The sequence below is a fragment of the Nicotiana tomentosiformis genome, chromosome 12 (assembly GCF_000390325.3).
Source record: "Nicotiana tomentosiformis chromosome 12, ASM39032v3, whole genome shotgun sequence".
NCBI lineage: Eukaryota > Viridiplantae > Streptophyta > Magnoliopsida > Solanales > Solanaceae > Nicotiana > Nicotiana tomentosiformis.
In genome coordinates this window covers 134,169,354-134,193,453 of record NC_090823.1, presented here as the reverse complement: position 1 = coordinate 134,193,453, position 24,100 = coordinate 134,169,354, and the positions used below count along the sequence as shown (strand labels likewise).

Below are 24,100 nucleotides of genomic sequence, written 5' to 3'. Positions count from 1 at the left end.
CCCTACCAATGTTCGGTATCCACTTTGAGGCCCCTATCAATTATGATTCGCTCCTATACTAGGATTTTTTACATTTTCAAGGCTCGAATCAGAGACATCCTAGTTAAGGATGAAAGGATTCTATATCGTATTCCCTTGTATTATGCAACATAGGCATCTTTTTTGTAGAGAACTAATTTTGGTTCAGGAGCATCTTTTTCTTGAGCGGTTCAAAATAGTGAATTTCGAAAAATAAACTATATGCTAAGCACAAAGCATAATATTATAGGCAGTTGAAGTGTAATTTCCAAAAGCTCATTCAAAAAAGAAATTAAGAAGTTGCTGACCATGAATCTAAGTTTTGTAATTGAATTACAAATCATAATATAATCCATGCCATATATTAGCATATGTTAGCTATAGAGAATCCTTTAAAAAAAAATTGTAATTAATTTTATTCCCCGCTAATAAAAAGTCCCAAACTTGATTACTCCTACACAAGTTTTTCAACAACACATTTGGAAATTTATAGGAAAGAAATTAAACTTAAAAAGTAATTAAGAAAAAGAAAAAAATAAAATCTCTCGAATTTAATTGTTTAGTCCTACAATCTCTCACAATCAATCCTAAAACAATTACCTCATCACTCCAACACCCCTAACCTTCCTTTTTTGTGTTTGTGAAAAACTACACCATTAGTGGAACTCTTTCTCTAACAAATCTTTTTCTTTTTCTTTTTGACTCCCTTCAAACCCCCATTTTTCCCTTTCTTGCTCTCCCTTTGGGCCACCCCATTCTCCATTCATTCCTTCATTTCTAACCTTTCCCTTCCTTCTCCTTGATTTCTCTATAGATAAAAATAAATAAAAAACATTATAAAAAAAGTAGTTTGGATTTTTTCTTTGCATTTTGTCCCAATGGGGGGTTGTTGCTCAAAGGCAGAGTCTGATCCTGCACAAAATTCTAATGAAGAAATTGCACAATCATATTCAAAACAAGGAGAATCACATGCAGGTAATCTTAATTTACATTATTTTCAAGCAATATCGCCCTATTACATGTATATAATTATATTAACACACGCATATAAACACAACACAATATATTATGCTAATAGTTTTCAACGAAATAGTGTCGGATGACATTTTTGTTACAAACATAAAACATACAAACACATACATGCATGCGTAGCACGCACGTATGTGCATGCACAAAAATGTATATGCGTGTACAAAAAGAAACGACACCCCGGTACACTAAACTCCCGTTATGCGCTGGGCCTGGGGAGAGCAGGACCATAAGGGTCTATTGTATGCGGTCTTACCTTGCATATCTGCAAGAGACCGTTTCCACGGCTCAAACCCATGATCTCCTGGTCACATGACAACAACTTTACCAGTTATGTCAAGGTTTCCCTTCGTGCGTGTGCATACACAATAACACAAAAATGCATATGCGTGTATACACATATTATATTATATTGATATTTTTCCGACGAAGCAGTGTCTGATGACATCTGGTGTTATTACATGCAGGAAATCATGACATGCAAGGTTCCACCACACCATCAAAGATTCCACCTCATGCATCACCAAACCATTCATCAAAACCATCTAAAGCAGCCCCAATAGGGCCAGTTTTAGGTAGGCCAATGGAGGACATAAAGGCAACATATACACTAGGAAAAGAGCTAGGAAGAGGTCAATTTGGTGTGACACATTTATGTACACATAAACAAACAGGAGAACAATTTGCATGCAAAACAATTGCCAAAAGAAAATTGGTAAATAAAGAGGATATTGAGGATGTAAGAAGGGAAGTGCAAATAATGCACCATTTGACAGAACAACCAAATATTGTGGAACTTAAAGGGGCATATGAGGACAAACATTCTGTGCATTTGGTTATGGAATTGTGTGCTGGAGGTGAACTTTTTGATAGGATTATTGCTAAAGGACATTATACAGAAAGAGCAGCTGCTTCATTGTTAAGAACAATTGTGCAAATTGTACATACTTGTCATTCAATGGGAGTTATTCATAGAGATCTTAAACCTGAAAATTTCCTCCTCCTTAGCAAAGATGAAGATGCACCTCTCAAAGCTACTGATTTTGGTCTTTCTGTGTTTTACAAGCAAGGTAACAAGATCTACTTCCTCTCCTTTCGTTTCATTTGGCACGGAGTTTAAGAAGAAAAAAAGACTTTTAACGAACGTTGAGATTCTTAGCCCGAAGATATTACGACAACATACTTAATGTAATCTTACAAGCGGGGTACGTGGAGGATTTTGTGTACGCAGACCTTATCCTTATCTTGTGAAGATAGAAAAGTTGTTTCCGGTAGACCCTCGGCTCAAGGAAAGTATAAACGTAGAAAAAAAGAGCAGCCTGGTGCACTAAGCTCCCGCTATACGTGGGGTTCGGAGAAGGGTCGGACCACAAGGGTCTATTGTACGTAGCCTTACCCTGCACTTTTGCAAGAGGCTGTTTCCACAACTCGAACCCATGACCTCCTGGTCACATAGCAACAACTTTAACAGTTACGCTAAGGTTCCCCTTCAAAGCCTAAACATAGCAATTTTGTAAAAGAGATATTGTAGTAGAGAAGCCATAAAAAGAGAAGCAGTAACCACAAAAAAAAAAAAAGATAATTAGCCCAAACAATTATGTGTTCAAAATTTAATACTTGTTGAAATTTTAGTGATTTTTTACTTATATCTATGTTCTATGTCGAAATTTTGGGGTCAGTTGAATTCATAAAAAGACGTTGCATCCACCTCTATTTGATACAAAAGCTAAACATATAGTTTTTCGGTATGTTATAAAATAAAATTCTACTCTCTTTTATTATGCTTAGTTTAATTTTTGATTTTTTTTCTTCTTATTTCTCAGGAGATGTGTTTAAAGACATAGTGGGCAGTGCATATTACATAGCACCTGAAGTGTTGAAGAGAAGATATGGTCCAGAAGTTGATATTTGGAGTATTGGTGTTATGTTATATATTCTTCTTTGTGGTGTTCCTCCTTTTTGGGCAGGTAAATCATATTTAATGACAATATAAAGATATTTTACGCTATCAGTGAAGTTTAACAAATGATAGCAAATTAGTAAGTATGTATCAATTTTATAAAATTTACACTTAATGCTGATTATCTAATTGTGTGAATATTTTTTAATATGTTTCAGAATCTGAAAATGGAATATTTAATGCAATATTGAGGGGACATGTTGATTTTTCAAGTGACCCTTGGCCTTCAATTTCTTCTGGAGCGAAGGATCTTGTTAGGAAGATGTTAAATTCAGACCCAAGTCAGAGGTTGACAGCACTTCAAGTCCTAAGTAAGTTTATTTTATTAGTACATTGTAAGTAATTTTTTTCCAATAAAAATAAAAAAATACTTAATTTGGAGGATTAGTTACATGTTGTTATACTACGTCAATTTAAGTTTATAGTATAAAAATAACTATAAGTTATCGGCAGTGGCTGAGCCACTTTAGTATGAGGGGTGTCAATTGACACTCTATCGTTAGAAAACTATATTGGGTATTTAGGTCCTTACTTTTATGTATATAGACTATATGTTAAATCTCGTTAACTTCTTTATTATATTTTGGCGCCCTTTAATTAAATTCCTGACTCCACTACCGATTATCTAAGTGTGCATTTATATGTATATGAAGATCATCCATGGATAAAGGAGGATGGAGAAGCACCAGATACACCACTTGACAATGCTGTTCTCAATAAGCTCAAAAACTTTAGAGCTATGAACAAGTTCAAGAAAGTTGCTCTTCGGGTAAAGAATTTTTACACTATCAGTATGATTAACCTGTTACATATAGCAGGTTAATTACTCTATTTCCCCGACAAATTATGCTTGTTAATTGTTACTCCCTTTGTCCCAATTTATATGACATTTTTCACTTTTCGAAAGTCAAACAAGAAAATTTTTTACCGCAATTTATTCATATACTTTTTAAATATTTTAAATTATTATTAATTATTGTGACTTATAATACTTTTTATGTAGTTTCTAAATATGTAAATTATTTTTTAACTTAAAGATTGTATGTCCGAATTCACGGTCAAAATAAAAAAGTTTAACTCTCGAAATTCGAACAGTGTCACATAAATTAGGATGGAGGGAGTAATATAAACAATTACGACCTATTATTGTAGGTAACTTAACCTGATGGTGTGAAATTAGACACCGTCGATGAAAAGTATAAATTCATTAAAATATTTAATTGGAGAAATTAGTGCAGGTAATTGCAGGGTGCCTCTCTGAAGAAGAAATTATGGGATTGAAGCAGATGTTCAGAGGCATGGATACTGATAATAGTGGCACAATAACACTTGAGGAATTAAAGCAAGGATTAGCCAAACAAGGGAACAAATTATCAGATTATGAAATCAAACAATTAATGGAAGCTGTAAGTTCTCTAAATTCACATAATTTTTCAAAAATGAAAAAGTTTTTTAATATTAAAACATGTTTTTTTTTTTTAAATTTCGTCCATTATAATAATTGAAGAGGAGCCTCGGAGTAACGGTAAAGTTATCTCCATGTGACCTATAGGTCACGGTCTCAAGCCGTAAAATCAGCCATTGATGTTTTCTCGGACCCTGCATGAATGCAGTATGCTTCGTGCATCGGACTTCCCCGTCCACTATAACAATTACTTTAATGTGACAATGAATATGTTTGTGACCTTTAGTGATTATTTTGTAAATATTTTTTTAAAAAAATTGAACCAAATTAGAATTTCTTCTATTTTGGAAGATTTGTATCTTGCTTTTTTTTTTTTTAAAAAAAAAAAAAAAAAAAACTTATAAAGCTAATTATTGTGATTGTATATATTTTGAAATAATTAGGCTGATGCTGATGGAAATGGGACAATTGATTATGAAGAATTCATCACAGCAACAATGCACATGAATAGAATGGACAGAGAAGAACATCTTTACAAAGCTTTCCAATACTTTGATAAGGATAAAAGCGGGTAAGTACGATATGATTGTGTAAATATTTTTTAGCACTGTCAGTATTGCGCTGTTGTTGCAAATTGTGTTCAACTTTATCTTATAATATAATTTTTTTTTATTGATCAGGTATATTACAATGGAAGAGTTAGAGCAGGCTTTACGAGAATTTGGTATGAATGATGCAAAGGATATAAAAGAAATTATCTCCGAAGTTGACTCTGACAATGTAAGTCAAATATACATACATTTCCAAAAATATTCCACAAAATTTTTATTGAGAAATTATATATAGATGATTCATATAGACTAGTAAGCTTAGACTAGTTGATTAATTGACTATAATCATTATATCAATTCATCTTCCTTTATATTGTTTACAAGTCTAATAAAACATAACAAATATAAGGGTAATTAAGTGATTATAATTCCAATTATTTATAGTCTTTATTTTACAAATACATATACAAAAAAGTAAGGTAATTTTTTTTCTTTTTTTGCAGGATGGTCGTATAAATTATGATGAGTTTGTTGCTATGATGAAGAAGGGAAATCCAGAAGCAGCAACAAATGCAAAGAAACGAAGGGAGGTTTTCGTCGAGTAAATTATTGTTGTTATTGTTATTGTTGTTGATATCAGAAATTTCGAAAAAAATAATTAAAAAGAATTAACACTATATTGGTGTCTTCATTGAGGGGAGGGAGACCAAATTTCAAGAGAGTTTCAAAATTATAGATGCTCTTGTATATTAATTAAGATGTTAAATAAAATACAATGGAAAAGAAAAATAAGATAGTAGAATTGAGGGATGTATAGTTGGGGTTTGAGAGTAATTTTTTTTTTTTTTTTTTTTATTTTTAAATCCATGGTTGTTTTTGAGTTGGAAACAATGGGTTCTTTAATGTATTATCTATATATAATATTATATATAAATACATGTGTATATATATTTTTTGTGCAATGTTAGAAATAGATACTAAGTGTTTTTAATCAATGACGTTTTGGATGTTATTAATTTGATGAATTACACATCAAGTTATTGTATCAGTTGTTACAAAGGGTAATATCTTTTTACCAATTGAGATCTCAAGATGTAACGTTTCTCTAAAGTATTACGTAAGTAGTTTTTTTCACTTTTAGCCCGTGCCAAAAACTATTTACATTCGGTAGCTGAAAAAGTGTATAAAATTTATATTATTTTTGTATTTAACATACAAAATGTATATATATATATATATATATATATATATATATATATATATATATATATATATATATATATATTTTGTATTTTCGACTATTATTTTGAGAGCGGCCAAACAATATCATTTTCCCTTAGGTAATTGATATGCAGCAGACGAAAATTATATTTCTTGTTGACATTCTCATGATCTATCAAAATTCAATGGAATAATATTCACGCTAACTTAGAAAATAACAACAAAAAACAGATAAAATAATATGATAAGCAGGGGCGAGAGGGATTCCATGGGGCACGTGAACCCATGCTCTCCTCCCTAAATCATGTATAGTAATGTTATATGTTTTTAAAAATATTTAAATATATGATGTGATAGTTATTAAATATACCTCTCCAGGTGAGGTTGTGAGTTCAAATCTTACGTCAATCTTGTTGTTTTTTCCTTTTTTTTCTTCAAAAAGTAACGCCCACGGGAGATGGGCATGTCTGGTGTTATTTTTTGCGTATTAATTAAGTACTTTTTTTTTTGTTTATTCTTTCAAAATTTTCACACATTGAAATTCCTATTCTTCTTTTGTCGCTATGAGTTCAACTAATCTCAATATTTTCAACATGAAAAATAGATATAGATGTAAGAAAATTACTATTTAAAAAAAATTGAACTTATAATTCTAAAAGTGCAGTGGGTACGCAATCCTAAGAACTAAAGGTTGAACCCGTAAAATTTATATTCTAGATCCAACTCTTCTTAATAATGCACCCATCCTGCCAAAATCCTGGATCGATAAGTTGATAACTAATCAGTACAACGTGATCAATATACAAACCTAGAAATATGGATTAAAGTTTTTAACATTTTTGAATAATATTCTACTTATTGAACAACAAGGAAGACGTTTAGAAGTGGGATATTTCTAAGAAAATCCAATTCCAAAAAAGTTTTAAATCCATGCTAAGAAATATACAAATGCAAACTTATTTCAAGAGTTAACAGTCAAGTATTGAAATTTGAAATGCATTATTTTATGCGGTAAACTGCCAAAAGGGTGAAATTCCTCGGAAACAAACTTATTTTTATTGCATGTTAAATTATACTGATAATGTAAAAAATTCTTATATAAATAGTGTATATAACTTATATTTTTAATAAATTGAAGGAACTTTTTCTAAAAAGTTGGGAATGATGTGCATGCAATATAGTGTGAAAATAGCACGGGCTAACCAATTTTCGGACTGATAATCGAAAAATAATCAGCATTTGCAAAGTCATTGAAAAATAGTCACTGTTTTGCTGAAACACGGAAAGTTCCAACATAATATGCTGGATTAAGGAGCTCCTGTGTATAAACTTCCTACATATTATATTGGAACTCCAGAACACAAAAAGTTCCAGCATAATATGCTGGATTATGAAACTCCTTCGTTTAAACTTTCAGCATATTATGTTGGAATTCCAGCACATTATGAAATTTCAGCACACTATGTTGGAATCTCATACGTAGAAAATTCGAACTCCAACATATTATGCTGGAATATTTCCGAATTTTTAAGAATATTTTTTGTTCAGATTTTATGTTTACGACAATTATAGTGGTCATGATATATGCTATGTTGCTATGTTGATCCTCGATTTGCTGCTCTCTGGCTAAACATTCTTTTAACAAATATATACATAGACAAATAAATAAATAAATAAATAAATATGTAAATAATTAATAATTAGAGGCGTATATATATTATTATGGAATCCATGATTACCTCCTTCAAAGCCTTTTCAGCCATTTCTCTCCGATCTTTTCCTCTTTGTGCTTCATATGGAAAAACGAAAGGAGGTATGTTTTAGATTCAATGAAAACTTAAAGTTTTGTTTATATAAAAAAAATGCCATTTCCTCTCACCGCGTTCTTATTATTTTGAAGATATGTAACAAATCATTTTGACTTTTTTTAAAATGTATTTCTTTAAATTTTTTTCTTTGTTTAGATTGTTTGATCTTTAATGGAAATGATGGAGAAATTAAGTAAAAGTTCGAGATTGATTTAGAAGGAAAATGATTTTCATGAAGATATTGCAATTACGTTCTTATGAATTTTGCTTCTCCATATTGGCATTTATTTGTTAAAATATTCTGCATTTCTTTGTAATGTTTAGACTATTTAGTTAATTAAATGGAAGGAGAAAAAACGTTTTGAAAGAAAATGATCCTGATCAAGAGAGAGCAATTAATATCTTTTCAGTTTGTCATTGTAGTTGTTGAATTGTGCCACCATCCTATTTAAAATCTTAAACTATTAAACAAGTATTTTTATTTAGCCAATTATATCTTCAAACATATTTTTCATGTGCGAGTTTAATTCTTTTTGCATGGCCAAATACGTCAATTTTTTTTAATTTTAATAATGGGTGAAAATTAAAGTCAGGATCTCTGCATGTTCTAATATCACGTCCGTTCTATTTGTGAGATTCGAATCCTCTCCGATTATGCACATACAACTCCAACTTTCATCCCGAGGCGAATGTAGGATTTTAACCTTATGAGTTCTGGATTTTTAAACGAGTATTAATGACTGGATTCTAAATTTAATATTTGTATATATTTAGTCAAATTTTTAATACAAATACAATATTTGAGCAAAGCTACTGGGTTTGACCGAACTCGTAGCCCCGCTAGTGTATCCGCCCCTGCTTTCATCTATGTATTTCACCAAAGATAATAGACCTAGCTACTTCATATATATTTGCTGACCAAATGTTTATTCATATATTCTGTAGAAAAATGGTCCAACTTATGTCCCTCAATTTGGAGCATGGGATAACAAGGCTGCAGCAGGGGCCAATTCTGGTTATACAATGGAATTTTCCCAAGCTCGCGCCAACAAGCAGCAGCATCAGCAACACCAGCAGCATAAAAATGGTTTAGGTGCACGCCACGGATTGGCAAATGATCAGCAGCAGCAGCATAAAAATGGGTTAGGCGCACGCCACGGGTTGACAAATGATCAGGAATTTCCTGGCAAGAAACAAGAGGACCCTAGCAATATGGTAAGAATACTTAATTTGAATGACATATTCATTGACATATGGTAACTAAAAGTATTTTCATTCTGGTGCATTATGAGATTCTTGGCTGCACATTTTCCTGTAGTGATATAGTATTAGTGTACAGCTGCATGGTTTTAAAGGTTTCAATTGAATCCCTTTTGTCGAATGACTATCTTGCGCGTATAGGTAAAAGAAAAGTTATGTAAATTGTTGAATATCCTTAGCACAGGATTGTAGCAACATAGCGATAAAGGTGGCTCAAGAATTACTTCAGTTAGATCTTTAATAACCGAGTCTTCTAAAACTCTCCGCCACAAATCAAAGAATTGAATTACCTCGTTCTGGGACACCTTTTTTTCTTTGATAACTGTGGTGTATAAGCCAGTTTGCACGTATCTCAACTAATTCCACAGGATACCAACCACCTCCCATCAGCAACAGCTATCAGCCACAGCAGGGGAGCAGTGGGTATGCTTCCTACATTGAGATGAGGAGAAGGAGGGAAGAAGCAAGGGACTGAACGACAAAGCACAACTATATTGTAATATATTATAAGAAGGGACGACTATTAAACAACTATGCTACTATTCCCAAATATCAGATGAAGCAAACATTCTTTTGAGTGCCTTTGTTAGAATCCTTCACTTTGCAGCTGCTAATTCATTACCTGGTTTTGTTCTGACTAGTGGTGGAAGCAGAATTTCCGCTAAGGAGATCAAAAGAAAGAAAAAGTTAAAATATTAAAAGAGATCGTGGCAAGTGGGAATTGAACTAATGACTTTACAAAGGTTTTGAACCACCTTGACTCCTGAGCTATGCTTTTGGGCTATGTCAAAGGGATTTAAAATATAAAATATAGAGGTACAAATCGGACTTTGCCGTATATATATAGTGTAATTTTTCGGAGAACCCCTTCCGCCCCCAAAATCCACCCCTGATTGTGACCACATATGGCCCTGCACAATGAGAACCTCACAACATCCAAAATTGACAAATGACAATTAATGTAACTAGAAGTCAAATTCCCTATCTGAACTTATTTCCTCCTCAGCAGTTTCTCAAACAAATGCTGGTGGTTTATCATCTTTTTATGGTTTAATCATGCAATATATATTGTATTAGTAAAGATTTCCATAATCATCATTCATGTCACATAATGAATTTTACAAAAGATGTATTGATCTCTATCTCTGAGTTTCTAACTAAATGGTTTTCCAAATCTGTTGAAACTGCAGAAAAATGGATACAGGTCTGTACCTCAATTTGGAATGTGGGATCAACAAACTGGAGGTGCTGCCAGTTATACTGTCGAATTTTCTAAAGCTCGCGTCAACAGAAAGCAACACAAAAACAATGATCTTTTAGCGCGACCACCTAGCATCGATCATGAGCAGGAAGCTCTTAGGAAGCAACATGAAGATTCTTGCATGGTAAGACTTATTTACTAAACTCAGAAGCACATTTTTACATTGGTAAAATGATCTTCACTTTATGCAGTATAAGACTTTTAGAAACATACCTTTTAGTAACATAAGTACACAACCAAAGTGCGTAAGAGTTCAAGTTCTATCCAATGATGATGGTGCACAAAATATTTACACAATCAAATCACCTACTATAAGGTAATTATAGATAAATCTCTATGATAAAGTTTAATCAGTAACTTGATAAAAATGGTAACTAACCTACTTTTCTTTGTAAACTACAATGGTCGTGTATAAATTCTTATACTATTAGTGGATATAAATTAAATGTCAAGTGAATAATATGGCTTGTTGAGATATACTATCAATAGGGAAAATGTAGCTCTGTGGCATCTGGTGCAGGCGCAATTGCTACCTTCAACTCTAAAATATATACATATACAACAACAGTATAATCCCACAAAGTAGGGTCTGGGGAGGGTAAAATGTACGCAGACCTTACCCCGACCTTTGTGAAGGTAAAAAGACCGTTTCCGATAAACCTCGACTCAAGGAAAAATTAAAAAAGGCAGAAACAACAAGATAAAGAGATAAGGTGATAGAATAATCAAAGCGAAAGAAATAATATATAGCAAAAGAAATCTGCGGATAGGAAACTACCAAACGATACTATTATTAATGCTACCGGCATGAAAAGGGGACACGGATGCCTATCTACTAGGCATGCATACCCACCCAAAGTTTGTGCTCATGATCACAAAAGAATATGATTCCAATGATGTAAAATCCTGAATCCGTCTCTGTTTACCAATCAAGCATTATAAGACTCTTAATAAGAAACTTACCGAAGTGCATAATATGTATTTTTCTGATACACCAAATGCCTACTTGCCAAAGTATGTATCAATAGGGGGAAAATGTAGCTTTCTGACATCTGGTGTAGACATACTCAAACTCTAACATATATACATATATTTGAAAAAAATTCATATATACATACACAAACGAATTTCGTATTCATGTGCAACTATTAATATAAAATCCTGGATCCGCCTCTAAACTCCCGTGCTATCTTACCTATTTTTCTTTTGTTGGGTGCAGAGGAAAAAGAAGATGTTGGCATTTTGTTGCATTGGACCTTGATCTCCAATGTCCTAAGTACAGCTTCCTTTTGTAATAGTCTTGAAATGGCTATTTGATTCCCCTCCTATAGAGTTATCTCATGTTTCCAAAGTAATAGTATATATGAAAACACACCTCCTTACTTTATTGAGCTAGTGAAATCATGAAAAAATCTTAAATTATATAGAACTAATAATTGTATAATTTCTGAAATCTGTTACTAACATTCTGCATAAATGAGCCTCATTACATTATTTCGTTTTCTTTACATCACACCCTTTAGGGTACTGCCCTTACTCGGACTTTGCATGAACACGAGAGGCGTTGTGCATCGGACTGCCTTTTTTTATTGCAGTTATATGCCATAGTTGGTTACTAGCGTACAATCACAATTCAAACTATAGTGTCACGAGAAGAAGTGATTTCTTGACTACTGCTGTTCAGTTGATCTCTTTATCACTTCTATGCAGTTAGATTTTTTTTCTACTCTTTGCTAATTATGTAAAAGAAAAACAAATTTTTAATATGTGGAGTATTAAAGCTCACCTTGGTCAAACCTTTGAAGCAAGTTGGCACCATCACTAAAAGTTAGGATCGAGTATATAATAGTCATTGTTCATTTATATGTATTATATACCAAACATGATAAACCATCTTACTCGGTGAAATATAGCTCTACAGGGGCGACCTGAGAACACATATTGAGATATTGAACCACACTTGTCAATTACAGAGAAAAAAGAAAAGTACCAAACATGTGATCTCAGATTGACCCTGTTGAACACTTCCACTAGTTAGAGGATCCCCTGCCTCTCTTTTTACTTGTCAAAATTGGTAGGTTTATAGATTAGATATATAAAGAAATAAAGAATGGTTCTGAAATAGTGTAGTATTTCAACATTGTACTATCACTTAGTACTTTTAGGACAATAGTTTGAAAATCTTTGAGTTTTTTCTATCAAGTACAACTTTTGTACTTCATAATTATGCTACTTCATCGTTTTGTACTACAAGTTTACATTACTTCTATATTCAGAGGGGATGTAGAGATGTAATACTGGGTTCAATACTGAATCTAGTACCTTCAAAGTGAACCATAAATTTATGTTTAAAATTTTAGTAAAATTGTAACACATAGTATTATTGAACCCGTAATTTTAAAAATTCAATGGGTTCATGGCAAAAAATCTTCGGGGTTGAACTCATAGAACTTAAATCATGTGCCCGCGTTTATCTATGTTAGCACGTGGACCAAGTCCATAGCTAACAAATTTTAATTACTATTAATTTTTTCAAGTAATCAAAGATTAGAAAATATTTTTTTTAGCCCAAGTAAGGAAAACATTCCCAAAAAGTTTTTCTTAAGACTCTTTTCAATAGTATTTAGACAAGGTGGGTTGCTCCGATGGTAAGCACCCTCCACTTCCAACCAAGAGGTTGTGAGTTCGAGTCACCCCAAGAGTAAGGTGGGAGTTTTTGGAGGAAAGGATGCCGATGGTCATTTTGGAAACAACCTCTCTACCTCAGGGTAGGGATAAGGTCTGCGTACACACTACCCTCCCCAGACCCCACTAATGAAATTATTATACTGAGTTGTTATTATTGTCGTCGTCTTTTCAATAGTATTTTCTTGCACATGTTCATCAAGTTTTTTATTGATTTATCTCAGAGAAATTAAGTTCATTCAAAAGAATAATCTTAACTTTAAGAATAATCTAATCAATCATTAAATTCGCAAGAATCAATAATACTTGAAGTAAGTTGCATCTTAAAGATAACAATCTTGACTTGTCTAGTCAAGTTTTCTTGTTTGCTCATTGATAATTATCATTCATTTCTCGACTCTCAAATTTTCCTTGATCAGTTTGTTTGTTTAATTATCGTTGCACTACTCGTGATTTATAACAACCTCAACTCTAAAAATTATTCTATTGAATAGTGCTAAATAAGAATTTATTGAACATTGATTGAATCAATTCATGTAGAGACAGATATCTTTCTCTATCTTTGACGCAACACAAATTTAATTTTATGTTATGTTTTGTGCTCGTTATGTATTTTATTCTTTTTAAATTTATGTGAGTGTCAATACCAATTCTAGTAATATGGACTTTTATGTGCAGATTTAACTTGCAAATGTTAACAGTAATGGGGATGAAAATGATGTGTAAAAAATTAATTAAAGAATACTCCTCCGCAGAGGCGTACCTACGTGCAAGTTAGGGGGTTATCGGCAAAAATCATATATGTACACATACTATATTAAAAGTACAAAGCCCCCATTGAAATATTGATTGACTTTTTTATCCGTATATTTGATGTTGGATAAAATTGTAATTATTAATACTAATAATATTTTATGGAAAAAATCAAAATCTCCCGTTTTATTGCCTAGTTTGTTGGATACAATTTTTCCTCACTTAGGTTTTTAGGAGTCATTGTAGATTTAGAATTCTGCTACAAATTAAGATTTTTTTGGAAGTAAAGCCCAAAAAACTGCCCGTGGTTTTTTATTTATTTATTTTTAAATTTAGGATTTACTAATTTGTTCTGCGGGGAAAACATAAAACTGCCTTTTTTTGTATGTGTTTGATACAACTTTTCTTTATTTAGGTTTAGGTCATTTTCTTATTATTACTTTTAACTATTTTCTTTACGTTTATTGACCTTTGTCTCTCTTATTTGTTTAGGTTTAGGTTTAGCCGTTTAGGAGCCTTAACCAAAAATACAATTCTACATAAATATTGCCTTTGTGAACAATTTAGCATGAAAATAACTTCTATAGTGTGATTGTGGGATTGATAGATCAATTGTTGAGTCCAAATCAAAGTCTAACATATAAACTAATTACATATACTTTAATCTCAATTTAGAGCTGGTTGCCTCCAACCAAATCATCCGTACTAATCTTGCGTTCTTGATCAGGTTCGTAAAAATCGGGTCTTTTATTTTATTTTTGTTTGTTTTGTATCTTTTGTTTTCCTATGTTATGAACTAAAAGTTGACTCTTTTTTTTGTGTGTGTATATGAAACTCTTGTGTATCTTTCATATAGAATCTTTGTGACTTCAAAATATTGATATGTGAAAACGTATTGATTATAAAATCTATATGCTTGTTGGCTCTTTATTTGTTATGGTATATTAATTCATAAACGTCTATATATTCTCTAGATTCTTTGGAGCAGTAGAGTGAATATAGTATATGTATCTTTTTTCTTTTTCGTTTTTATTGGGTATGAAATATTCGGTGTGATTCTTTTTTATTGATCATGAAATCTTCTAATTACATGTCATATTTATTTTAGGTGTGTTTTAATATGATAAAAGGTCTTGTCAATAGACACCCTCAATTATAAGTGATAAGAGGATAGTGATTAATTGTGAAATCTTTAATGAACTTGACAATTCTCTTAGTACTTTCAACTTTATTCATCTACATTTTTTGTCAGCCGAATAAATAAGTGAAGTTAATATCGAAACAGTACTGTATAATGTAACGTTATTATATTTTGTATGAAATAGATTAAATCTTATAGAAATATTTTGTTACGGAAATAAAAGCGCAAAACTTGATGACGGGTATTAGAGGTAAAAATTTATTTTTCAATTGTCATATGGATAAAATTATATGCAATCACATATTAATTTCAAAGCATTTGGGTTATTGCCGATTGTTTTAGCTAGAGATGGAATTCTTATTTTACATTTGTTTATTATTTTGGATTGGTTAGTTTATTGATTAGAGATTGATTTTTTGCTTCGATTTTTTTTAAGAAGAAATCTACATGTGGACTAAGTGGTACCTTTTAAAAATAGATTTCACAGTGATAAATTTGTAATTTATTTTTCCCTTGATATTTAAGACTTTAAAATCAATTAAAGTTTTATTTTTAATTTCTGTTTCTTATTTGAACCAAGTTGAAAGTCCTGATATTTAGGTCTTTAAAATCAATTAAGTTTTATCTTCTATGAATTTTTTCTTTTTCGAATTATTTAATATAACTATAATACATTTCATATTAATTTTGTAAAAGATTCATCTCCACAGTAAATTTGAGTTCTTTCCAAATTTTTATTTCAAAGTATAAACACATTAGAAACCTTCAGGAAGGTTTTTATAAAGATAAGAAAGAAAGATATTTTTATATAAATTTTGTAATGATTCACAGGATACGTGTGAAGCACTAAATTATATCTATTTTATAATTTTTAAAAATTATAATCTGGAACAAATTTTCAATTGAATGTTAATTGACGATTGTAAACTTGTATTGGGGCATTTCCTCTTTTATTAGCTTTGACTCATTCCTAAGCTGTTTCCTAGAAAATTAATCTTTTTCCATTCCAGTATTAATACGATATTTACCTTTTGTGGTGAATTAAAAATCAAATAAATAAAAAACCTTTTTGCGGCGTTTTATTAGCTTTGACTCATTCTTAATCTGTTTCCTAGCAATTTTTTTTTTTTTTGGGGGATTTAACGAAGCAATTATAATTGTTGTGACCTTTTCTCTTGGTATTGCTTTGTGTTTACCCGAAAAACGGATAGAGTTGAATTTATATGCAGTTCTAAGGATACGTGGTATAACTTGGTACAAATAGAAAAATAAGTAGAAATATATTGATTATTGACTCTTTAAGAAATGAAATACAAACCAAATTGAATAGAAAGCTATTTTATGAACAAGCAAGATGAATCAATGCATAAAGCTCACGAGAGGATAATCTCTCCTGTACTTCTATGTTAATATGAATAGTATATGAATACGAGAGTGTATTAATGCCTTGATGTTCCATGCCTTACAGAACTAATAGTCATCCCTCTTATATTGGAGAGATGCTACTTTGGATATAATTAAAAATACATAGTGGGAAACCTATGATAGAATAGTTTTTTTCTAATTTCCGCCGAGATTCTCTCTCCTTAGTGCGACTGTAACGGCTCTTGTCCATTGGCTCGATCTTGATCGGACTTGGTATTGGTTGATTTCCAGATTTAGAACCCGATATTGACTCGGACTGGATATTGACTCGGGATCCGGTATTGACTTGGGCTCGGTATTGGTCGGTCTTTGGCTCTCAAGCTCGATAACGCTGCTTTGCATCATAGTTCGATTTGGATTCGAGCTCGGTAATGACTTCGAGTTCGGTATTTGGTCGGTCCCAGAAATTTAAGCTCGGTAACCTGGCTTCGGATCTTATACCTAATATTATGAAGATGACCTTCGGTCCATTATGTTCCAATTTTGACTAATCATACGAAGGTTGAAACCGGTTTTGACCGTATACAGATAGTTTCCTCGTTTCTCGGGAAGAATGTGGCGAGAAACGATATGATTTTCAAGCGGTATGACTCGATGCAAACTAACGTTTGCATCGAGTCCGACCATAACGTACGTGATAGATGTCTCGTCGGTTCAGTTTACCAAGGTATTAAATGCGTGTTAGACGATGGTCGGCCATTGTTGACACTGAACCATCATTGCCAACCCTATAAATAACCCCTCATTTTACCACTTCTTACTTTTATATCTCCAAATCTTCTAAGTTCCCTTTCGCATCTTCTGAGTTCATTTGTAAATTTTGTGATTTTCATTGCAAAATCCCTCTTTAGAACACCAAATCTCGTCATCTTCCTTTATCTTCAATCTTCAAATCCCAATGGCGAAAACGTAAAAAATCGTTTCTCAAAAAGAAAAAGATTTTTCTTCACGGCCCGTCGGCGACAAAATACCGGTGGAGCCACGACCTGAGGAGTGTGTTTCCGGGGGGTGTGTTCTTACCTCCGATTTTAAAACCGACAAAGCCTTGTCGGTTCCTGATCGATGCGAGCCAGTATCGAGGTATATGTACTCGATAACCGAGGGCCATCTTGAACAGTTAAGGAAAGATTGTAATTGGGAGGACAAAGAAGTGATAATTCCGGCTCCCGAAGAAGATATTACTACTCATGTGAAAGGGTTTTTAAGTGTGTATACTTACCTTTTCGCGTTGCCCCCCCTCCGTTGGGCCCCCTCGACCCTGTTGTCATTGATTTTTGCCGCCAATACCAAGTAACTCTAGGCCAAATCCACCCTTCTTTTTGGTGGATCGTTATTCTGATCCGCTTCTTCGTGGACAAAGTCGAGGGGATGCCTTTCACCTTCGACCACCTCATTAGATTGTACATCCCCCATTTCTATCGAGGTGGGTTAATAAAACTCCAGCATCGGGCTACCAAAGTGATGTTCTCGAGCAAAGATGAGGACAAGGACCGGGACTGGATGGGCAGGTTCGTTCGAGTGAAGACTTCAGACCTAATCCCGGCCGAGAAGATGCTATTTCTCGAGGAATGGAACATGAGGCGTAAGTATAATTCTACTGTTAGCTCCTATCATTTTGCTCCCTCGTTTCTTTCTCACCGATATCTTTTTTGCGATGCAGCAGTTGCTTGGATGCCCGGTGCAGTTCCTAACCTTAAGAGTTGGGTACGGGACCTGGCTTCGACCTCTACATATGCCAAGCGCTCGTGGCGCGATTTATCAAAGGGCTGATGGGAGGCCAAAAATCATGGTAAGCCTCTTTCCTATGTCTTTGATGATTCGAACAAAATATTTTTCTTATACTTAACCAATTTTTTTGTATGTAAGCCTGGGCAAAGATGCAGTTATGAATCCCCCGTCTGGCGAGGAAAAGACTTTGGCCCCGATTCCAAAACCAACAAAGGACAATAAAAGAAAAAGGGCTTCTACTTCCGAGGATCCAACACTTAAGACAAAGACAGCTCGTAAGCCGAGGAAGAACACCATCCCTTTGACCGAAGAATCAGTTCGGCATCTAAGGGATGAAGAGGAACAGGAAGAAGAAAACGACGGGTCCATACTAGTGGCCCGAGCGAAGAAAACCATCGATGTCCCAAAGACAGCGGGGTCGATGGCATTTGATGAGGCTCTATCTCGAACTGAGGGAAAGTCAGAGAAGGACTCAGGCAAAGTCCCCGAGTCGTTGGAGACCGAGGATGCCTTCCACCAAAGTTAACAAATAGTGGGTATATCTGAAGGGGGCGGCCTTGAAGCTCTTCGAACTGAGGAGAACGCCCCAAGCGACTCGCTTGTGGCAATAGTAATCGGAGACTCACCTACTCTCCCTGCTTTTCTGAAGGGGCGATTTGGGAAGCCCGATCTTTGGGGACCCTCGAGATAGACGGGGCCCATGATGGAGAGGACCCCTTCCGCGACTTGTTTACCGGTATTGAGGATGCTTCCGGCCCAAGTGATGTGTCGGGTCTTTTCTTCGAGGTTCAACGAACCCTGAATCGGGTAAGTCTCGATTCCCTTTGTTGATATCACATTTTTCCATTTTCTGCCTAACTTTTTCTCTCTTTTGTATAGGCTTTAGCTCTTCATCAAGAGGAGTTTTCCAAGTCTCGAACGGAACTGAGCCGACGTGAGGCCGACTTCCGAGGGCTTTCGGAAGAGAGAAATGCCCTCAAACTTCTTAATGGGTAGAAAGAGGAAGAGATCAAAGATCTCCGAACTGAGTTGGCCAAGACATACCAAGATCAGACCGAACTGATCAAGCAGGTAATGATAATCTAAAAAACTCATGGGCTCGATTCGGGAATGGTGGCTAATATTTTGATTTCACAGCTGCAGCAGAAGCTTGAGGTGATCGGGCTGCTTCGTGAGGAGGTCGATACGATAAGGGCGGATACCTTAGGGTGGAAAGAAGGCATGGACCGCCTCGCTACAGAAAAAGAGACTGCTCGAGCCCAATTATCATCGGCCGAAAGTCAACTTCAAGGCATGAAGGAGAAGAGCTTGGTTCAAGCAAGAAAAATAGAGGAGCTCGAGGCTCGGTTGGCTTCCAAACTTGCCAAGGCCAAATCTGAAGTCGAAAAAGCAAAGGCCGAGGCGGATGCATTCGTGGCCGTCTATCGGGCCGATGCTGAAGCTGCTCAAATACAAGCGAAAAAGGCAGCTGAGACCGCTCAGACTCGAGCAAATTGGGTTTCTGAACTCGCCATATGCCAATCTCGGAGGGAAACCCTCTAGGAGATCCATGGTCGAGGTTTTGATCTTACCGAAGAGATAAAAAGGCTAAAGAGCTTGAAGCAGATGCCGGAGCCTTGGCTTTCGATGATGATGATGATAATGATGATGGGAGCGAGAGTGGGTCTGAGAGCAGGGATGAGCCCGATGGAGAAAAGACTACCCCCGGAGATAACTAGGAAACTTAGGTTTTTTCCATTTTGATTTTTTGTGTAGGGTCCTTATCGGACGTTATAAATACTCTTATATATAGAGAGAGAAAGATCTTTTTCTTTCCCGACTTGTCTCTATTTTGTTCTCTGCCTTGTGAAGATTTTGTTTCATTCATTCCTTATGAAAGTTTTCATAAGTTCGAGGCCTTAGGCAATTTGATCGAAGTCGGACCTTGTAACCTTTATAATCGAGCGAGCGTTTTTTCGAACTTGAAATAAAAAGTAGCCCTTAGGCTTAATAGTTGAGTGTATTTGGTTTCTTGAACTCGAAGTAAAAGTAGTCTTTAGGCTTTATAGTAGAGTGAGTGATTGCTCTTACTCGAAGTAAGAGTAGCCCTTAGGTTTAGCAGTCGAATGAGTGTTAACTCGAACTCGAAGCAATGTGTCCCATAGGCTTTATGGTCGAGTGAGTGCTTGCTCGAATTCGAAGTGATGTGGCCCGTAGGCTTTACGATTGAGTGAGAGTTTTGCTCGAACTTGAAGTGATGTAGCCCGTAGGCTTAATAGTCGAGTGAGTGATTGCTCGAACTCGAAGTAATATAGCCCGTAGGCTTAATAGTTGAGTGAGTGATTGCTCGAACTCGCAATAATATAGCCCGTAGGCTCTATGGTCGAGTGAGTGCTTGCTTGAACTCGAAGTGATGTGGCCCGTAGGCTTTACGGTTGAGTAAGAGTTTTGCTCAAACTCGAAGTGATGTAGCCCGTAGGCTTAATAGTCGAGTGAGTGATTGCTCAAACTCGAAGTAATGTAGCCTGTAGACTTTATGGTCGAGTGAGTGCTTGCTCGAACTCGAAGTGATGTGGCCCGTAGGCTTTACGGTTGAGTGAGAGTTTTGCTCGAACTCGAAGTGATGTATCCCGTAGGCTTAATAGTCGAGTAAGTGATTGCTCGAACTCGAAGTAATGTAGCCCTTAGGCTTAATAGTTGAGTGAGTGATTGCTCGAACTCGAAGTAATATAGCCTGTAGGCTTTATGGTCGAGTGAGTGCTTGCTTGAACTCGAAGTAAGAGTAGCCCTTAGGCTTAATGGTCGAGTGAGTGATTGCTCGAACTCGAAGTAATGTAGCCCGTAGGCTTTATGGTCCAGTGAGTGTTTGCTCGAACTCGAAATAAGAGTAGCCCTTAGGCCTAATGGTCGAGTGAGTGATTGCTCGAACTCGAAGTAACAGTAGCCCTTAGGCTTAATAGTCGAGTGAGTGTTTGCTCGAACTCGAAGTGATGTAACCCGTAGGCTTAATAGTCGAGTGAGTGTTTGCTCGAACTCGAAGTGATGTAGCCCATAGGCTTAATAGTCGAGTGAGTGATTGCTCGAACTCGAAATAATATAGCCCGTAGGCTTTATGGTCGAGTGAGTATTTGCTTGAACTCGAAGTAAGAGTAGCCCTTAGGATTAATAGTCGAGTGAGTAATTGCTCGAACTCGAAGTAATAGTAGCCCTTAGGCTTATTAGTTGAATGAGTGTTTGCTCGAACTCGAAGTGATGTAGCCCATAGGCTTAATAGTCGAGTGAGTGATTGCTCGAACTCGAAGTGATGTGTGGCCCTTAGGCTTATATGGGGTTTGATCTCGTCAATTTTTCGGTTGGCAGTCCCCAATTTATGGATAATAGATCACGAAATAGAGGATGGATTCTGAGATATAAGATATCGGTAAAGAAGAAAATTCTCTTTATATCATTACACATGTGTTTATGTTCTGTACCAGGGATCAAGCAAACTACATGAGCATAGTTCGTTTTGACCATTTGGCTCTTACAATTTTTTCTATCGAAACCCTGTTGTCATGAAGTAACTTTCTTGTATCGAACTTGATAATCGAATTTGCTATATTCGAGTGTAATGCCCCCCCCCCCCCCCCCCAGTATTCGAGATTGGTTGTAAAGAGGCCTCAAATACTGTTGAATTGTTCTAAGTTAGCACGATCAATGGTTGCCTCATTAAAAACCTTGCCGAAAAACCCATTTGGGACAAAATCAGTCTAAGGAAAAAAAAGTGCAACGCGTGCTTTCAGGCCTAAGGCTTCGAGTTGAATAATCCATCCTTGTTTCTGATCGAACACCCGCAAGGGTTAATTTCGAAATATAAATGAACATATGAGGGTCGTACCTTAACAGTAGTATCGTTTTAGGTGCGACACATTCCAATTTCTTGCTAGTTATTTGCCGTTTATTACACCGAGCTTGTATGATCTTTTCCCAATGATTTCGTGAACCTGATACGGTCCTTCCCAGTTCGGACCCAGTTTTTCTTTATTTGAATTTCGGGTGTTGAGGGTGACTTTCCTTAGCACTAAGTCCCCGATTTTAAAATATCGAAGATTGGTTCTTCCATTAGAATACCTTTCGATCCACTGTTTTTGGGCGGCTAATCGGACGAGAGCTGCTTCTCATTTTTCGTCCAATAATTCTAGGCTCGTGTTCATCATCTCGTTATTCAACTCATTTGTTGCATATCGAAACCTGATGCTAGGTTCTCCGACCTCAAACGGGATAAAAGCTTCGGCGCCATAAACCAACGAGAATGGTGTCGCCTCGGTACTCGATTTTGATGTTGTGCGGTATGCCCATAGGACTTCGGGTAGTATTTCTATCCATTTTCCTTTAGCGGCGGTTAATCTTTTCTTAAGATTTTGGATGATGGTTTTGTTGGTCAATTCGGCTTGTCCGTTTCCGCTGGGATGATAAGGTGTTGATAGGATCCTTTTGATTTTGTGGTCTTCGAGAAATTTTGTTACTTTGCTTCCGATGAATTGCTTTTCATTGTCACATACAATCTCGGATGGCATCCTAAACCGACATATGATGAGGTCCCAAATGAAGTCTATCACCTCTTTTTTCTCTGACTTTCTCGAAAGCGTGTGCTTCATCCCATTTAGAGAAATAATCAGTCATAAACAAAATAAACTGAGCCTTACCTGGGGCCGATGGGAGGGGGTCGATGATGCACATTCCCTATTTCATGAAAGGCCAATGAGCTAGGACCGAGTGGAGAAGTTCCCCGGGTCGATGAATCATGGGCGCATGTCTTTGACATTTGTCGTATTTTCGAGCGAACTCCTTTGCATCTTTATCCATATCGATCCAATAATATCCTGCCCTGATTATTTTGTGGATCAATGAATCGGCACCGGAATGATTCCCACAAGTTCCCTCATGAATCTCACGTAGGATGTAGTTGGTATCTCTCGGTCCCAAACATATTGCCAGCGGACCATCGAACGTCCTTCTAAATAGCGTTCCATCATCGGCTAAGGTGAACCGTGCAGCTTTTGTGTGTAGAGTTCTTGATTCCTTTGGATCCGATGGAAGTTTCCCATTCTTGAAGTACTCTATATATTTGTTTCTCCAATCCCAGGTTAGACTTGTGGAGTTTATCTCGGCATGACCTTCTTCTATTATCGATTTCATGAGTTGCATGACAGTCCCCGAGTTGAGTTCGTCATCCTCGACCGAAGAACCTAAGTTTGCAATAGCGTCGACCTTTCTGTTCTGTTCTCGAAGCACATGTTGTAAAGTCCATTCCTTAAATCAGTGTTGAGTCACTTGTAATTTATCCAAGTATCTCTACATTCGATCTTCTCGGATTTCAAAAGTCCCGTTAACTTGATTTACCACGAGGAGGGAATCACATTTAACCTCTATGACCTCGGCTCCCAAACTTCTAGGTAATTTGAGACCTGCAATCACGGCCTCATACTTGGCCTCATTGTTAGTCAATTTAGTAGTTTTAATAAATTGTCTAACTACATTACCTACGGGCAATTTTAGTACGATACCCAGTCCGGACCCCTTTGCGTTCGAGGCACCGTCCGTAAAGAGGGTCTAGACTCCCGAAGAGGTACCTGATTTTATCAGTAATTCCCTTTCAATCTCGGGTACGAAGGCCGGTGTAAAGTCAGTCACGAAGTACGCTAAGATTTGAGATTTGATAGCGGTTCGAGGTCAATACTCAATGTCGTACCCGCCGATCTCTATGGCCCATTTGGCCAATCGACCTAAAAGCTCAGATTTGTGTAAAATATTCCGTAGAGGATAAGTTGTTACAACATGTATAGAATGACACTGGAAATATGGTTTTAGTTTCCTAGAGGCACTTATTAAAGAAA

The 24,100-nt window shown here is 35.6% G+C and overlaps 2 protein-coding genes across 3 annotated transcripts; both read left to right on the top strand.

The window, feature by feature from the left end:
* The first annotated feature begins 654 nt into the window (after positions 1-654).
* Positions 655-5,925, top strand: LOC104098699 (calcium-dependent protein kinase 17-like). Of its 2 annotated transcripts, XM_009605502.4 has the most exons (9): positions 659-993; positions 1,515-2,117; positions 2,871-3,014; positions 3,166-3,318; positions 3,661-3,776; positions 4,246-4,413; positions 4,856-4,983; positions 5,093-5,192; positions 5,467-5,925. In XM_009605502.4, the coding sequence occupies exons 1-9, from the start codon at positions 897-899 to the stop codon at positions 5,566-5,568; spliced, it is 1,611 nt and encodes a 536-aa protein (XP_009603797.1). In that variant the 5' UTR covers positions 659-896; the 3' UTR covers positions 5,569-5,925. The 2 variants fall into 2 exon arrangements, with proteins under 2 accessions (XP_018627139.1, XP_009603797.1); XM_018771623.3 differs by lacking the exon at positions 4,246-4,413 and having other exon boundaries at positions 655-993.
* A 1,915-nt stretch (positions 5,926-7,840) lies between these two features.
* LOC104098698 (uncharacterized) lies at positions 7,841-12,007 on the top strand. The gene is made up of 4 exons (XM_009605501.4): positions 7,841-7,997; positions 8,938-9,207; positions 10,443-10,637; positions 11,733-12,007. Exons 1-4 carry the CDS (start codon positions 7,980-7,982, stop codon positions 11,772-11,774), a joined length of 525 nt encoding a protein of 174 aa, XP_009603796.1. The 5' UTR covers positions 7,841-7,979; the 3' UTR covers positions 11,775-12,007.
* The last annotated feature ends 12,093 nt before the right edge of the window (positions 12,008-24,100 follow it).

Bases quoted from the DNA above. Each gene is read 5' to 3' on its own strand.
- LOC104098699 (XM_009605502.4), top strand. From the start codon at position 897: ATGGGGGGTTGTTGCTCAAAGGCAGAGTCTGATCCTGCACAAAATTCT. The intron at 3,015-3,165 runs GTAAATCATATT...AATATGTTTCAG, and splicing joins TGTTCCTCCTTTTTGGGCAG to AATCTGAAAATGGAATATTT. The intron at 3,319-3,660 runs GTAAGTTTATTT...ATGTATATGAAG, and splicing joins GACAGCACTTCAAGTCCTAA to ATCATCCATGGATAAAGGAG.
- LOC104098698 (XM_009605501.4), top strand. The intron at 9,208-10,442 runs GTAAGAATACTT...TTGAAACTGCAG, and splicing joins AAGAGGACCCTAGCAATATG to AAAAATGGATACAGGTCTGT. The intron at 10,638-11,732 runs GTAAGACTTATT...TGTTGGGTGCAG, and splicing joins AACATGAAGATTCTTGCATG to AGGAAAAAGAAGATGTTGGC.